The sequence below is a fragment of the Epinephelus fuscoguttatus genome, linkage group LG14, assembly GCF_011397635.1.
Source record: "Epinephelus fuscoguttatus linkage group LG14, E.fuscoguttatus.final_Chr_v1".
In the NCBI taxonomy this organism is placed as follows: domain Eukaryota; kingdom Metazoa; phylum Chordata; class Actinopteri; order Perciformes; family Serranidae; genus Epinephelus; species Epinephelus fuscoguttatus.
Genome location: NC_064765.1, coordinates 5,431,781 through 5,448,056, shown reverse-complemented (window position 1 = coordinate 5,448,056; position 16,276 = coordinate 5,431,781). Strand labels below are relative to the sequence as shown.

General features: G+C 43.4%; 2 protein-coding genes across 3 annotated transcripts; one reads left to right on the top strand and one right to left on the bottom strand.

Moving 5' to 3' along the window:
• Window positions 1–770: 770 nt before the first annotated feature.
• srp54 (signal recognition particle 54) lies at window positions 771–9,344 on the bottom strand. The gene is made up of 17 exons (XM_049596776.1): window positions 9,249–9,344; window positions 5,972–6,097; window positions 5,614–5,711; window positions 4,897–4,988; window positions 4,617–4,701; window positions 4,348–4,452; window positions 4,141–4,207; window positions 3,986–4,043; window positions 3,753–3,903; window positions 3,467–3,615; window positions 3,276–3,376; window positions 2,458–2,544; window positions 2,211–2,284; window positions 2,007–2,115; window positions 1,729–1,899; window positions 1,523–1,618; window positions 771–1,338 (listed from the first exon to the last, which is right to left on the bottom strand). The coding sequence occupies exons 3-17, from the start codon at window positions 5,689–5,691 to the stop codon at window positions 1,247–1,249; spliced, it is 1,515 nt and encodes a 504-aa protein (XP_049452733.1). The 5' UTR covers window positions 5,692–5,711; window positions 5,972–6,097; window positions 9,249–9,344; the 3' UTR covers window positions 771–1,246.
• Window positions 9,345–10,178: 834 nt separating this feature from the next.
• Window positions 10,179–16,212, top strand: zgc:109986 (uncharacterized protein LOC553566 homolog). 2 transcript variants are annotated; one of them, XM_049597114.1, is made up of 8 exons: window positions 10,179–10,402; window positions 11,973–12,094; window positions 12,183–12,321; window positions 12,403–12,524; window positions 13,819–13,929; window positions 14,007–14,113; window positions 14,381–14,471; window positions 14,570–16,212. In XM_049597114.1, exons 1-8 carry the CDS (start codon window positions 10,306–10,308, stop codon window positions 14,681–14,683), a joined length of 903 nt encoding a protein of 300 aa, XP_049453071.1. In that variant the 5' UTR covers window positions 10,179–10,305; the 3' UTR covers window positions 14,684–16,212. The 2 variants fall into 2 exon arrangements, with proteins under 2 accessions (XP_049453071.1, XP_049453070.1); XM_049597113.1 differs by having other exon boundaries at window positions 14,567–16,212.
• The last annotated feature ends 64 nt before the right edge of the window (window positions 16,213–16,276 follow it).

Genomic DNA, 16,276 nt, shown 5'->3' with positions numbered 1-16,276 from the left:
ATCTTAACGTAGGATCTTTGGTGGAGACTCACCCACAGTGCTAACCCCAAACATCTCAACTTTTAAAGCAGTGGTGGAAATAGCATCTTTTAAATGTATGCTCAGTAGAAAAAGTGGCGATCAGGAGACAGAGTGTCTCCCTGGGACCGGTTTTGGACTCAAATCAAAATGGAAGATAAGCCTTCATGGTTATGTGACCCTGTAGAGTGATGTATGAGGACATGTGTGTGGCATGTTTTTGTTAGTTAGCTTGTCTTCTTCTCTTTCCTTCTAAACCTGTTTAATTTTTCTTTATGTACTGGAGTCAGCCTCCATATTGGAAAAAATACATACCTTGTATTCTTGTATGCCCAGAAAGTAATATATGTATGTCATGTACCAAGCCTTTCAAACCAATAAAAACTTAAATTCTGAATAAAAAAATATTAATAAAAAAACAACTTAAATTAAATCCGTACTCTGACGTGATGGTGATTTAAATAACGTTTTAAGTCAATATTAGATTTTTTTTTAGGTCAAAATTAAACATTTAATTCAATCTGTCACAGTAATTTCTGACTTAAGTCTTGTAATGTGAACTGTTTTTTGGTTTATGTTCAAAACACTATGAAGGTAAATATCCTCAACATACCCACTCTGATCTGGTTTAAAAAGGTTGTGTGTTTGTGCATAGATACGACATATGATTAGTTATAATTATATGATCATAATTGTCGTAACTATTTTTTAAGTCAACCCATCAAAATGAAATGAAATAAAAACACCGCAGGTTTAAAATGGTGCAATACAAATGTTTATTATATGACAAAAATACTGTCACTACCTAATGTTATCATCATCATCATCATCGTGTGGCGTCTCCTCGTCCAATCAGGACGGACTCTCTGCTCTGTTTAAATCTTATACACAAACATCTTATACAGAATTAAATTAACGAGGCCCAAAAACACCCAGCTTGTCCTCCTCTCCATCATTTAAAGGAGCAGTCCCAACATGTTTCAGTTGGAGGAAAACGGCTCCTTTAAATCATCGCTACTCTTCTTCTTCTGGTGTTTTTCTAAAAGCAGCAGACGACAGAACAAAAATTCAAACATCCTGCTTTTATTTTGTCTCTCAATGTTTCCTGCTCTCTCTCTCTCTCTCTCTCTCTCTCTCTCCGAGCCCCGCCCCTCTCCACCTGTACCTGTCAGGGGGCGGAGCTTTAAGTTGTAGTTTGTATGTTTTAAGGCAGCTTGTTGGTCGGCGGTCACATGTTGTTGAATCCCATCATGCCTTTCATGTTGCCGGCCGCTCCCTGCTGAAACTGACGCATCATTGACTGAAGGCCCGCCATACCACCTTAAAAACAAAACACACGTCACTATGTTAATTGTTATTCACCAGCTGTCTGTCAAGCTCCATTTTTTTATATTAATAAACTTTAATTGATGTGAACTTCCTGTCCGACTGAATGAAGTTGTGTCATAGTAAGATCCTGCAAGTGTGACAGACAGGTGGTCTGGACAGGTAAACCAGGGCTCACCCATGTGGTGCAGGACTCGGGGGTCCATCATTTTGGCCATCTGCTGGTTCAGTTTAGCCATCTGAGACGGGTTCACGTTCTTCGACATGTCTCCTCCTGGAAAACGCCAAATAAACATCAGACACAGGTTCAACCCCCAGACTGCTCAGTCCCCGACGTTCCCCCACGGGGCCCCCTCGTCCTCCCCTCGGCTGCTCTGTCTCTACCTTTAAAGAGTCCCTTGATGCCGCCCATCTTCTTCACCATCTGGGCGAACTTGGTGTACTGAGTCAGCAGCTCCTGGACGTCTCTGGTGGCGACTCCAGACCCCCGAGCGACTCTCTGGATCCTGTTGGGCTGCTTACTGAACAGCTTTGCTCCGTCTTTACTGTCCAGTTCTGAGGAGACACACAGAGAAGAAAAATGAACCACTAAAATTAGCTTCTTATGTAGGAATTATTTAGCTATAATTAAAAACTTGTGTGTGTGTGTGTGTGTGTGTTACCCTGGTCGTTCATGCTGTCCATGATTGTCATCAGTTTTTTCAGTCTGGCCATCGATTCTTGTTCATTTCCTTTACTCATGAAGTCTGTACCGAAACCAGGAATCATCCCCTGAACGCATCACAGACAGACAGACAGACAGACAGACAGAGTCAGTTACTGCTGAAGTCCAGGTCATGTGACTCTCAGGTGTGAGCAGTGTTTACCATGATCTGTCCGAAGGGTCCCATCTTCATGATGTTCTGGAACTGCTCGTACATGTCTCTGAGGGTGAACTGACCTGGGATCAGAGGTCAAAGGTCACTCATCATACCCAAAATGCACTGCATGTTTTAAGCGTAATTTACTGAGTGTTAATCTGTCCTCTATACTCTGCGTTCTACGTGTCATGTGAGTCTACAGGTGTCAGTGATGTCACAACATGATGAAGACTGATGGCGTGTTGTTTGTTACCGTGTTTCAGTTTGTCGATCAGCTCCTCGTTGTCGTCCAGTTTCAGCTCGTTCACTCTGTCGATCAGACCCTCGATGTCTCCCATCCCTGACAGGAAGAGCAGGAGTTAGTGGAGGTTTCCATGGAAACACTCAAGACATGTTCATGGCAGCTCAGTGATGTTGTAGGAATGTTGTGAGTTGTGTAAATAAGGCGGCGCAGTGACTTTTTTAATGTGTTTTGTTGCGTCGTCCGATTTAAAACTGAATCATGAAAACGCACTGAAGATTACTGACAGTCACCACAAGGTGTCAGTGCTCAGGATGAGCATCTTAAATCATTTCATATTCTTGTAGTCATATTGAATTATAATAGAGAAAATAATCTAACGTAAGAATGGTAACTAACGTAACTTTCTGTTGCTGCTGATGTTGTCAGTTACAGCTTAGAAGAAGCACTTTAGGATCATCTCCAAGAGTCTGGAGTCTCCTCACGGTCAGTTCAATGTCTGCCCGTTAGCATCAACGTTAGCTAACACAGCAGCAGCAGGTAACATCAGACACCAAGCCATTCAACAGTCCCAACAAACTCACATCAACACTTGAAATGGCTGGACTTTGTCATTTAACCCATCAATAACCATTAGGTAATGTTAGCCGTGTGATGCTAACAGTTAGCCCTGTCATGTTGACATGTGGGAGGTTGGGTGGCGATTACTCTCTATCAATAGTGAGATCCAAACGAGTACTTGAGTACTCTAGTACTCATGCCCATTCCTAGTCGATACATCATGCTGTAAAAAGTGTCAGTACATCGTTACGCTGTAAGAAGTTAATTACCGAGCAGCTTGCTGATGAACGGCTGAGTCTTAAACGGCTCGAAGTCGTCGATGTGTTCTCCTGTTCCGATGAAGATGATGGGACTCCTGGTGGCTGCCACACTGACAGGAATCAGGAGAAGAAGAAGAACAGCGTCAGCAGGCAGAAGGTCACCGTGACATTACACAGGCTGTGACATCATGAGGTCTTACGCGCTCAAAGCTCCTCCTCCTTTGGCGTGCCCGTCCAGTTTGGTGACGATCACTGACGCCACGTCCACTTTGTCTTTGAAGGCCTTTGCTTGAGACTCGCAGGCTTGACCGATCGACGCGTCCATCACGTACACAATGTTGTCTGGTTGCTATGGAAACACAGGGAGAGAGAGACACACACTTGAGACAATGCATCACTGCAGGTACCGACCACAGAGCACTTCACAGCCCTGCAGTAAGATCAGACACCGACCACAGGCCTGCGGCGAGGCGTTCAGGGACTCACCACAGCGTTGGAGACTTGCAACATCTCCTCGAACAGCGAGTCTTCCTGTTTGTGTCGTCCGCTCGTGTCCACGATGATGATCTCAAAGTTCTCAGCTTTGAACTTCTCCACGCCCTCCGCAGCGATCACCACCGGGTCCATCTCTGTGTAACTGAACACAACACACAGGTGTGACTCACAGGGGTGACACGCAGGGTTAACAGTCAGCAGGGGGCGACACCTGAATGACTCACCTGCCGTAGAACGGGATTCTGGCTTTGGTGGCGTTCTGTTTCAGCTGATCGAAGGCACCTGAGAGGAGAGAGGAGGAAACATTTAAAACACTGACGACTCAAACGGTTTCAGTGAGCGTACGTCAGGTGGCGTCAGGTGAGTGAAGGATGCGTACCAGCTCTGAAGGTGTCGGCACAGATCAGGCAGGTCTTCCAGCCTTTCCTCTGGTAATAATAGGCCAGCTGCAGGAAACAAAGCAATCAGTGTGACTACAGACAGAAGGGGGGACCCTGAATCAAACTACAACACAACCTAGACCAGCACAGTGAGTGGGTTTTATCTACAGAGGGGGCGGGGCTATTTTTCAGGTGTGTGATATCACCTTAGAGCAGGTTGTAGTTTTGCCGCTGCCCTGCAGACCAACAAACATGATGACGTTGTTCTTTCCTTTCGTTGGAGTCCAGGCCTTCACACCGGGGTCCACCAGCTGAAAATACACACAGTACACACACACAGTGGTTGATCCTCAGTAACTTCTAGTTCACAGAAATGAGAAGTGAAAAGTGAGGCTTTATATCATATTTGACATTGTGTGAAAATATTTTCAGCTCCCTGACTCTTCCAGGACTTTTCCAGGCCTGACGGTCTGACCTTGACAAGCTCCTTGAAGACAGCGTGCTGGATCATCCTCCTCTTGTTCAGACCTGAGGCCATCTCCTCCAGATCTATGGCAGACCTGCAGGGACAAAAACAGAGATTATCAATATTCAGCATCATGATCAATCCTTCATTTATTTATTTTCATGTGTGACGTGACAAAGTGGACCAGCTTCATAGTTCTGAAAACAGACGGTTAATCCTGAAGTCACCTCATTAACCTCAGATCCTGCTTTGTACTCCAGGATTCTGGGCTCAGGTGTTTGATACTCACTTGACGTTCTCTCTCAGCTGTTTGACCAGTTTGATGTTGACGTCGGCCTCCAGCAGAGCCGCACACACCTCCTTCAACATGGCATTCAACACCTGGAACACAGACAGGTGACCGTCTACAGGCTGGTTTCTAACATTAGATCACATATGATCAGGCCCTCAGACTAAGATCGGATCCACAAGACTTGTATCTGGTCCACAGGACTCAGATCAGGTCGTCTGGACTTAGATTGAGACCTTGGGACGGAGATCAGGTCCTCAGGACTCAGCTCAGGTCCTCAGGATTTAGATTGAGCCCTAAAGACCCAGAATGGGTCCTCGGGACTCAGATCAGGTCCTTGGACTAAGATCGGATCCACGGGACGCGTATCGGGTCCACAGAACTCAGATCAGATCCTCTGGACTCAATCGATTCCTTGGGACTTAATTCGGCCCAGATTTGGCCCTCGGGGCTCAGATCAGGTCCACGGGACTCAAAACAGGTCCTCGGGACCAAGATCGGGTCCACAAGACTTGTATTGGATCCCTGGGACTCAGATCGGGTCCTCAGGACTTAATAGGGTCCTCAAGAATCAGGTATGGTCCTCTGGACTCAGATCATGCCCATGGGACCCAGATCTCCCAGCCCTCAGGACTCAGAGTGGGTCCTCAGACTGAAATAGGACTATCGCTAGTTAGTGATCAGATGTCTTCAGGTCACATGACCTCATCACGTTACCTCTTCATTGATGATGGTGGCGTTGCTGAGTGACCTCAGCGCCGAGGTGATCTTCCTCCCCAAGTCAGCTAACACCATGGTGGCGGTCTGAACTACTCCTGAGACACACAAACAAACATGATGTCACATGATGAAAGGCTGACAGAAGACACGGCTTCGGTGATGTCATCTTGCATCCTCAGAAACCAGATTCACAGATTATTAACTGATACATAAAAACAAGTTTACTAACTATTAACAATAAATACATAAGCTAAGAGAATAAATGTGATAAAGCTCTTTACATAATCAATAACTTCATGTCCACATCATCAATAACATTTAAACATTAGTGTGAGAGACAGCTGATGGAGCTTACCGTGTGTGTGTTACAACAGAGATCTCCCTGTGTGCTTGTGGAGGGGAACCCCCCTACTGAGCGTGCTCAGTGAGTCAGCAGGTCAGCTGACAGGTGAAGGTCTCGCACGCTGCAGACACCCACTTCCTATACAAAGGAGAGAAGAAGAGTCAACCGATCTACAAGGTCTACGCTCACAGAGGTCTTTGAACACAACATGACATGTTTAGGAACAGCAGGTCTACAGGTTGACCCCTGTTCACTGTGGTTAACCATAGCAACGGGACTGATGCTTCAGGTAAAAATTGTGAAAATAACTCTCACTTGTGACATGTCACTGTCATAAGTAAATCAACAGTAAACGCATAAATATGTCTGTTGGTGTAACTCTACTTTCTGACAGTATGTTTCATGTATTCACATGTCACAGAGTTTGGAAGAGGAGACTGATGAAACTGATAGATTTCACTCGAGTGTATCCTGTGTGTGTGTGTGTGTGTGTGTGTGTGTGTGTGTGTGTGTGTACTACATTAATGACCGTGTTATCATCTCTGTGCTGGTGAAAAGATGGAGCTCAGTCGTGTGAGTGTGGCTCAACAACAGAACACTGATGTCAGTAAATCAATAAGTGGATCAACAGAAAAATAATTATTAACTCTACTGATAATAACCTTTTCAGGTTTCTTCAGCTTACTGCTTTCTAATGTCTCTCAGAAAGAAATTTAGGACTCGTTTTATAATAACCAGAACTGAAGGGGAAAAAAAACATGCACCGACATCAGTTTTGGTGGGTCAGGGACAATTTTGGCCAAATGTTTATAGCAACAAAAACGTGGCTTGTCCCGTGGCACAGACAAGGGTCCAACAGAACTGAGAAATACCTCCCATTTGTCAGCAAGCTACATGAGTGTTGTTGTTTCCACTGTCCTGATCTGTGTGACGTTTATGTGAGAGGCATTCAGTACATTAAAACGATACATATAGAGATGGTTCCAATTATTTGGGGATTTCACAATGTAATGTCATATATAAAATGATTTGTAAATCCAGCTTCCAAAGTCTTAGCATTTTTAAGACTGTCTTATAAAACTTGGATCTGCAGGGTCCCTGATTTTTTATAATTCAAATTTTTATTTATCTATTCAGTCATATCTGAACAAACCAACAGTACTGTTATTGGAACACAACATATCCACAGGCACCTAGTAGCTACACTTTCTTTTACACATGATAGTAATTTAGCAAACACAGCGGTACAACTAAACATGTCTTTGTTACTGTTCAACAGAAATACTACAAACAACTAAGTCTGCCCTTGACCCCTTAAAGCTTTCAACTTTATTGCTGACTCTAGCTAACATGTTCATATGACACAATTTCTCACACAGATTCCTTCCACCTTTCAAAATCTGGAGGTGATGTACTCTTCCAGAATCTGAGGATCACTCGAGCAGCTCTGACGACCCCTACATTTATCACAACAAGGTCATATTTTGGTACATTCGGCAATTCTGTTTGACCCCCCAGAGGGCATAGCCTTGTTGATTTAGGAACTGTCATACCCAACCACTTCCCTACATGACCCACAACTCTGTCCCAAAATGTGTTAACCAGTTTACATTCCTAGATTGCATGTAGAAATATTCAGGGTCCTTGATCAGTTTGCAGCCACCAACAGAAAATAATCGGAAACTACTCTAATTATACGTTTAGTCCATTTTTACACTGATTCTAAATTCTGTGAGTATTGATTCTGTAAACTAAAGATCTTTGAGAGAGTTTCAACAAATTTTCATGGATAAAACTTTTCCATGACTTTTCAAGGCCCCTTGCAAACATTTTTTTCTTGCCCCACTTGTCCACCATTTTTCAAACACATCAAATTCAATCTCTATCCAAACATGACATCAGCTAGCTGGCATACACGAGGAGAGAGACAGAACATGGGGAGAAAATAAAAAAACGTACGTGATGGTAAACAAAGATTCACACATTGACGCATGTCACTTTACATCAACAGCTACAGAAAATACATTTGATGTTCTGTTACATTACCTGGAGGGTTAACAATGGTAGATTACTGTAACAATTTCATTACACACAAATAAATTCAACGACTTTTCCAGGCCTGGAAAATAAGACTGTAAAACTCCATGACTTTTCCAGGTTTTCCATGACTGTGGGAGCCCTGGTTTGACTGTTGGTTATGTCTATTGTCAGTTTTCACTATTTTATTACCAAAGTATTAATCAAATAGTTGAGAACATGGTTAATCAATTATAAAATATGAATAAATAAAATATAATTGAAATGAAATCACACAGCACAGAACCAGTGATTCAGTGTATTTCTGCATTTTTTTCTGTTTGATCATAAACTGTTGTGGTAAGACTGAAGAATCTGTTCGGACTACAGTGAGACTCTTTGATTTCAGTGTCATGTGATTCAGAGAAAATGGTTGACAGATTCATCTGAAATGAAAAGACAGATTTGTTTCAGTCACAGATTGAGTCCATAAATCTCCCTCTGGAAAAAGATCAGTGCATTAATAAAGGTAAACAGCTGATACAATCAGTGGTGAATGATGTAACAGACGTGTAACTGTGAGTAGTCCTCTCCTTTCAAAACATTAATGTGTTGTTCCATGTGAACTCTGTCTTTGAGAGACATGACATTAATATAACAACATGAACCGTGAACATTATTAATTATCTTTTTGATTTAGCTGTTGCTATTTGTTATGTTGTAAATCCCTGACACGGCAGAGACGGCCTGATTTTGCTGTTGGACAATGATCAGATTTTTCTCCTCACACTTGTTGGAAAGGATTAATAAAAATATCAACGATGATAAATTCAGTATTTCGTCAAAATCCGTTCACACACTGATCGAGTTGTTGATCTTAAACACTCGACAGATGTAAAGGTTAAGTTTCAGCTTTTTAATCGATGAGACCAGAATCATGTTCAAACCTAATTATCATGTCGACCCGTGTCCTTTCTAATAACGCTATCATATCGATATTAGCATTAATCGATCGTCTATCAGTTTATCAACAACATGTCAGCTGTTTACAGCGTCTCTCGGTGTTAACGTTAGCTTCACAGTTAGCAGTTAGCAGTTAGCAGTTACCGTCGGCAGAGAGTGGATGTTAGCAGTTGGCAGTGTTAGCCGTGTGTTAGTTGTATGTTAGCCGTGTGTTAGCTGCACTCAGAGTCCACACGGAGCCTGTGAGACACTTTAAAGTGTGTGAGGATCGTAAACACGTTACGTTAAAGAAGATTCGTAACCGACTTACCGACTGTCGGTGTGTTTAATCAAACAGCAGCTGCACAACACCGAAACTCTCCCAGCGGAACGTCATCTAATCCAAACTGACCCGGAAACAATAACGTCACTTCTTCTTCTTCTCCTTATTGGAGTCAAAATGGCGCATTACCGCCACCTACTGGACTGAAGGATAAAGGCGTAGCTTGACAGGAAATCAACATAAAACTGAAAAAAAGGTAAGTAAATAAATAAATAAATCCTTTCTAATCAATTATAAGCTTCCATTTTTTTTTATTTTATTTTATTTTATTTTATTTTTTTTATTTCGATTCAGCAACAATTTATCATTTTTCGTTTTTGGTTTTAAACAACAACAAAAAAAGAGAGAACCTTGGTATTTTGGATTGTGTGTTTTTGTGTTTTTTGGTTGTTGTTTTTTTGCTTGTTTGTTCTGTTTTTAAATTACAAATGAATCACGGATTCAAATTACACTGGACCACCAATGTTTTCTTATTTTTGCTCTCATTTTAGTAAGTGTTATGTGTAGTCAAGAGCACTCGAAGTAAAACCGTCAATGTTGTGGATCATAATTTTACTGTACATATCATCTGTTACTGTCTGTATAAATCCTACATGCTCTACATAGACACATGCACATAATCACCTGGTCCATGTAAATCCAAACACTATTTATTTCTTTGCACTATTTGCACAATTCACAATTTCCACAACAGTTTTAAATAACTTAAAATATGAACTGTGTACATGTTTAACTCAATAAAGTTTTTCAAAAAAACCCAAAACAAAACACAACTGCTTCCGGGGTCTGTTTATGTCTTAAGGTGGTCTGAGGAATTAACATGGAGAAAAGTGTGATCTTTAACCTAAACGTCTCAAACAGTCACACCTGTGTTGACGTCACGTTTCAAAGGTGTCGTCATCCGAACAGGTGAATCAGTTTTTCATAGATGTTGTTTAATGATGGCCAATAAGACGTGAGACACGTGAGTCTCCAGGTTCCACCTTAAAGCGCAGACACGTTGTGAGAGCTGCACACAGAGCAGGAAAACATTTCGTGTTTCAAGATGAATTTTTCTGAAGCAAAGTGTGAAGTGATGAAGCTGCTGAGCAGAGTGAAGCCGAGTGAGCTGAACACTGTGCTGAGGTGGCTCCGGACCTCAGGTAACTAACACACCTGCTGCTGCAGCCTCCCTCTGGAGACAGCTGCCCCTCACCTTCACAACTCACAGACACATTGCTTCTCTCTGGACTCATCAAACATATCCGCTTATTGTGATTTCTTTGTAAGTTATTTATTATGAGGTGATTCTTTAAAACAAGCTAAAACCGATTCAAGTTTCTCTAAAAAAGACTTAACGTACAGAGCAGGTAAAAGTTCTGTTACTGCAGGAAAAGTAGTCCACAAAAGTATCATCAACAAAATATACTTAGCAAAAGTAAAAGTGCTTTCTCTGGGGAATAATATAAAATATCTCACTCTACATTTACAGTAAATTACTGGCTACTGGTTGCATTATTGTCACAGTAAATTACTGTTCATTTTTACAGTAAATTGTTGTGAAATGACAGCTGCATACCGTGATCTCGCAGTAGTTATGCCTGCACATTGCTGTGATTTAGCAGCATGTTCCTGTGAAGTTATGTTTAAGTATAACCTCACAGTCAAACTCCATACATTACTGTGATTTAGCAGTGCGCCTCTGTAAATTACTGTATTTACCTGCATGAATTTCACAACCTGGACTGGGGGCATTGTCGAGCAGTGGAAGGAGCACTTTGAGGATCTTCTGAACCTAGCAATCACGTCCTCTGTGGAGGAGGCAGATCCTGAGGACTTGGGGGAACTCTTGTCCATATCCCTGGCAGAGGTCACTGAGATATTCAAAAGCTCCCTAGTGGCAAGGCGCCAGGTGTGGATGAGATTCGCCCTGAGATGCTGAAGGCTCCGAACATTGTTAGGCTGTCTTGGCTGACACGCCTTTGGTGGTCGGGTACGGTGCCTGCTGAGTGGCAGACCAGGATGGTGGTTCCCATTTTCAAAAAACAGGACTGGAGGGTGTGCTCCAACTATTGGGGTACGGCACTGCTCGGCCTCCCTGGTAAAGTTTACTCCAGGGTGCTGGAAAAGAGGCTCTGACCGATTGTCGAACCATGACCATCTTGGTTGTGGAACAGTGGATCAGCTCTTTACCTTGTAGGGCTGCTGGAGGGGTCGTGGGAGTTTGCCTATCCAGTCTACATCTCCATTATGGACTTGGAGAAAGCTTACAACCACATCCCAAGGGAAGTCTTGTGTGGGGGGGGGTACTGTGGGATTACAGGGGTACTCGCTGCTACAAGCCATCCGGTCCTTGTAGTGAGAGCTGCCAAGTGTGAGGCAGTCGGGATGAGAGTCAGCACCTCCAAGTCTGAGGTCATGGTTCTGTGCTGGATAATGGTGATTGCCCCTCTGGGTTGGGACAGAGTTACTGCCTCAAGTGAGGGAGTTCAAGTGTCTCGGGGTCTTGTTCACGAGTGAGGGTAGAATGGAGTGTGAGATGGATCGGCAGTTTGGCGCAGTGTCTGCAGTGATGCGGGCACTTTGAGTAACAAAAACATTTGATCTATTTATTTATTTTTCAGGGATGACATCAGCATAAACATTTTCAAACAATTATTAATATAATTATTTATTACTTTAATATGAGATACTTTGGGCCTCCGTACATTTGACCTGTTGTTCTTCCTGCAGACGAGTTGGATGAGTTTCTGTCCAACAACAACAAAGTGATTCTGCAGAACATCTCAGAGGAGCTGAGAGCCAGTCTGCCTCCAGACGCCATGTTCCCCTCCGAGAGCACTGCATACACCAAGGTACTGCAATACTACTGCTAACAGGATGTTAATGTTAGTGATGGTGATGATGATGATGATGATGATGATGATGATTACAATGTTTCAGATGCAGCAGTGTTCCCAGCCGACGGTCCATGTGGACAGTTTCCTGTATGATGAAGATCAGGTGGACTCCCTCTGCGAGGAGGGAACCATGAGTCGCTCGTACTGTCTCACCTGTGGATCCTACAGAACCGCTCCTCTGGGTCAGAACACCTTCATCAACTTCATCTTCATGATCTAACACATGACGTCCATCTGTTCTTCATCTTCTTTCTCTCTTGCAGACTTCATCTCTCATTCGTTCTCCATATCAGAGCTTCAGTTCCTGTTTGAGAATGTTCTTCCAGACCTGAGCGGTCGGGTGCTGGTGGACGTGGGCTCCAGACTGGGAGCTGTTCTCTACGGCGTCAGTAGACAACAGGAGAACATGCTACATACAACTGAACAAAAATATAAACGCACCACTTTTGTTTTTGCTCCCATTTTTCATCAGCTGAACTCAAAGATCTTAAACATTTTCTATCCACACTAAAGACCATTTCCTCACAAATACTGTTCACAAATCTGTCTAAATCTGTGTTAGTGAGCACTTCTCCTTTGCCGCAATAATCCATCCCACCTCACAGGTGTGGCATATCAAGATGCTGATTAGACAGCATGAATATTGCACAGGTGTGTCTTAGGCTGGCCACAATAAAAGGCCACTCTGAAATGTGCAGTTTTATCACACAGCACAATGCCACAGATGTCGCAAGTTTTGAGGGAGCGTGCAATTGGCATGCTGATTGCAGGAATGTCCACCAGAGCTGTTGCCTGTGAATTGAATGTTCATTTCTCTACCATAAGCCGTCTCCAAAGGCGTTTCAGACAGTTTGGCAGTACATCCAACCGGCCTCACAACCACAGACCACGTGTAACCACACCAGCCCAGGACCTCCACATCCAGCATGTTCACCTCCAAGATCATCTGAGACCAGCCACCCGGACAGCTGCTGCAACAATTGGTTTGCATAACCAAAGAATTTCTGCACAAACTGTCAGAAACCGTCTCAGAGAAGCTCATCTGCATGCTCGTCGTCCTCATCGGGGTCTTGACCTGACTGCAGTTCGTTGTCGTAACCAACTTGAGTGGGCAAATGCTCACATTCGATGACGTCTGGCACGTTGGAGAGGTGTTCTCTTCATGGATGAATCCCAGTTTTCACTGTTCAGGGCAGATGGCAGACAGCATGTGTGGCGTCGTGTGGGGGGGGCGGTTTGCTGATGTCAACGCTGAGGATCGAGTGGCCCATGGTGGCGGTGGGGTTATGGTATGGGCAGACGTATGTTATGGACAACGAACACAGGTGCATTTTATTGATGCAAAACTGCACATTTCAGAGTGGCCTTTTATTGTGGCCAGCCTAAGGCACACCTGTGCAATATTCATGCTGTCTAATCAGCATCTTGATATGCCACACCTGTGAGGTGGGATGGATTATCTCGGCAAAGGAGAAGTGCTCACTAATACAGATTTAGACAGATTTGTGAACAATATTTGTGAGGAAATGGTCTTTTGTGTGTATAGAAAATGTTTAAGATCTTTGAGTTCAGCTGATGAAAAATGGGAGCAAAAACAAAAGTGGTGCGTTTATATTTTTGTTCAGTGTAGATAACATGCACGTCACAATTTGTTAATATGTCTGTGTGTGTGTTTTCAGGGTTACGTGTTCAGCTCAGCCTCTCATCTGATTGGTCTGGAAATCAGTGAGGAGTTTGTGAATCTGCAGAAAAACATTGTGCAGAAATACAACATGATGGACCGACTCCAGGTACACACACACACACACACACACACACACACACACACTCAGTAGAAGCAGTTTCTGATGAGTGTGTTTTCCTGCAGGTTCTCCACACTGACGTCTGCCTGCAGAATGTTCTGCTGCAGAATGCAGATGTTCTCGTCATGAACAATGTCTTTGAGTTCTTTATGGAGCCCAGCGAACAAGTCAGGTCAGGATACACTCAGTATACAGTATACGCTGTCATCTGTCATTGAGGCTTCTGCACAGCTGTCAATCAGCTGTGCAGAGGACTGTGGGTCAAAATAGCCAGAAGAGTATGCTGGATTACACGCTGCAAAATGTGACCAGATGTAGAAGAACATCCTGGTGCTTTTGGCACACTGCATGTGACATGATGTCGGGGCATACGCAGTCTTTTTCTGGCATATTGAATGTGTGTGTGTGTGTGTGTGTGTGTGTGTGTGTGTGTGTTCAGAGCGTGGAGGTTCATCATAGAGAACTTTAGGAAGAAAGGATCTCTGCTGGTCACAGTCCCCAGTCTGCAGGAGAGTCTCAACACTCTGCAGGTAACACACACACACACACACACACACACACACACACACACACACACACACACACAGAGTCTCTCATTATTTCACCACTTCCTGTTTGTGTCCAGCAGGAGGCGCTGCAGTCTGGCTGGGTGGAGGAACTTCCTGTGGACTATGATGTTTACCTGGGCAGAGACACAGACCATGATGCTCTCAGACAGATCCACCTGTACAGGGTCCTCTGATCCCTGAACTGGTTCAGAACTGGTTTAAAGGACTGAACTGAACTGGACTGGTCTGAGGCTGTTTGATTCCTTCGACTGTTCTCAACCAGAGTCCTCAGGTCCTGTCGACACAAACGCAGATATTTTTCTAAACTCTGGATATTGAGTTTCTGTGTGGATGTAAAAAGAAGAATTTGGGAAACGATGATGTCATTTCGTTGTTGCTTTATGTCGTGAGCATGCTCAGGAAAGAACAACAATGGAGGACTGCTGGATTGTTTGTTTTGTTAGCACTGCTAGGTCTAATTATTGCCAGCGGCTGACCTTCTCAGTTGCCTCTAACAGCCTGTGGACTGATTTCTATGGACTCAGGATGAATTTCACGCTCATTCCCACGTGTCTTGCCTCTCTTCAGCCCCACTACAGCACTAACAGTGTGCAAAACTAGCTAACGTTAGCTAAGAAATGGAGTTCATCAACAAACGATCAGCAGCCTGATGGAGACGGACCTTCAGTTAGCCTCCTGTAGCAACGTCAGTTCAGCCAAAGCAAGACCAAGTGCCAGGGGTTTTATCCTGACCTGCCCCAAGTCCTCACTGGATTAGCAAACTTTCTGTTGCTGCCTTTACACAGATTGGACCCCACCATGAACCCTGGGGCTGGGGTTTGCACTGGCTGAGTTTGAGTTGCTACAATGGCTAAGGTCCATCTGCTCTCTTACTGGGGAAATAACTTCTTTGAGCATCAGGGAGTGAGGGGAAAGACCATAGGGTGCGCTAACGTTAGCTTATTCTGGTCTCATTTGTTTCTAATCAAATTCAGTGCCCCATATCATAATGTCAATTCCTCCATGGTGCTCAAAGAAATCCTAATGTTACAGGAATCACCAATGTGAAATATATTGTGATATTGTTGTTTTAGGTGACTAATGTTAGCTAATGTTAGCTTGCTTGCTAATGTGGATAAATTGCTATCCAGCTAACATGGTAAATGTAGTGTTTTGAGTGGATAATGCCATCGAATTCATCCAGACTTCAGGGACTGGTTTTGAAAACCATCCATACACATGTAGATGGGGCCTTACAGAACAAGAGTTCCACATATCCCAGCTCTGGACTGGATTCTGAACTTGGTTCTGGACTGGAGTCACAGCAGCTCTTCATAAAGTCCTTCCTTTCCCAGTTCTCAGTAACTGACTGGTGAGTCACTAAATGAGGTTGCGCTATTAAAACTTGAGAAATATCTGAGCGAGTAAAGACTTGTTTCTGTTGCTAGGAAACATCTGAAGCACCGTCCAATCATTAACAATCAACAAGTAAACAGAGTAGAAACAGACTCTGATGACTAGAGAACCTTTATTTAACTCCTGTGATGTCACCGTGTACTGTGGAACTGCTGGTGTGGTTCTCACGTCCTTTGTTTCTGAAGCTTTAAATCACATCTGATGGTCTCTGCGATGGAGACAGACAGCAAGTATATGTTATACATATACACATATATACTGTGTTTATACATCTGTTAATTTCTTTGTATTATTAAACATTAACATAAAAAACTCTGTTAACTGTTATCTGTCTGATGTTTTATTATCTGACTGATGATCACATTCACCAG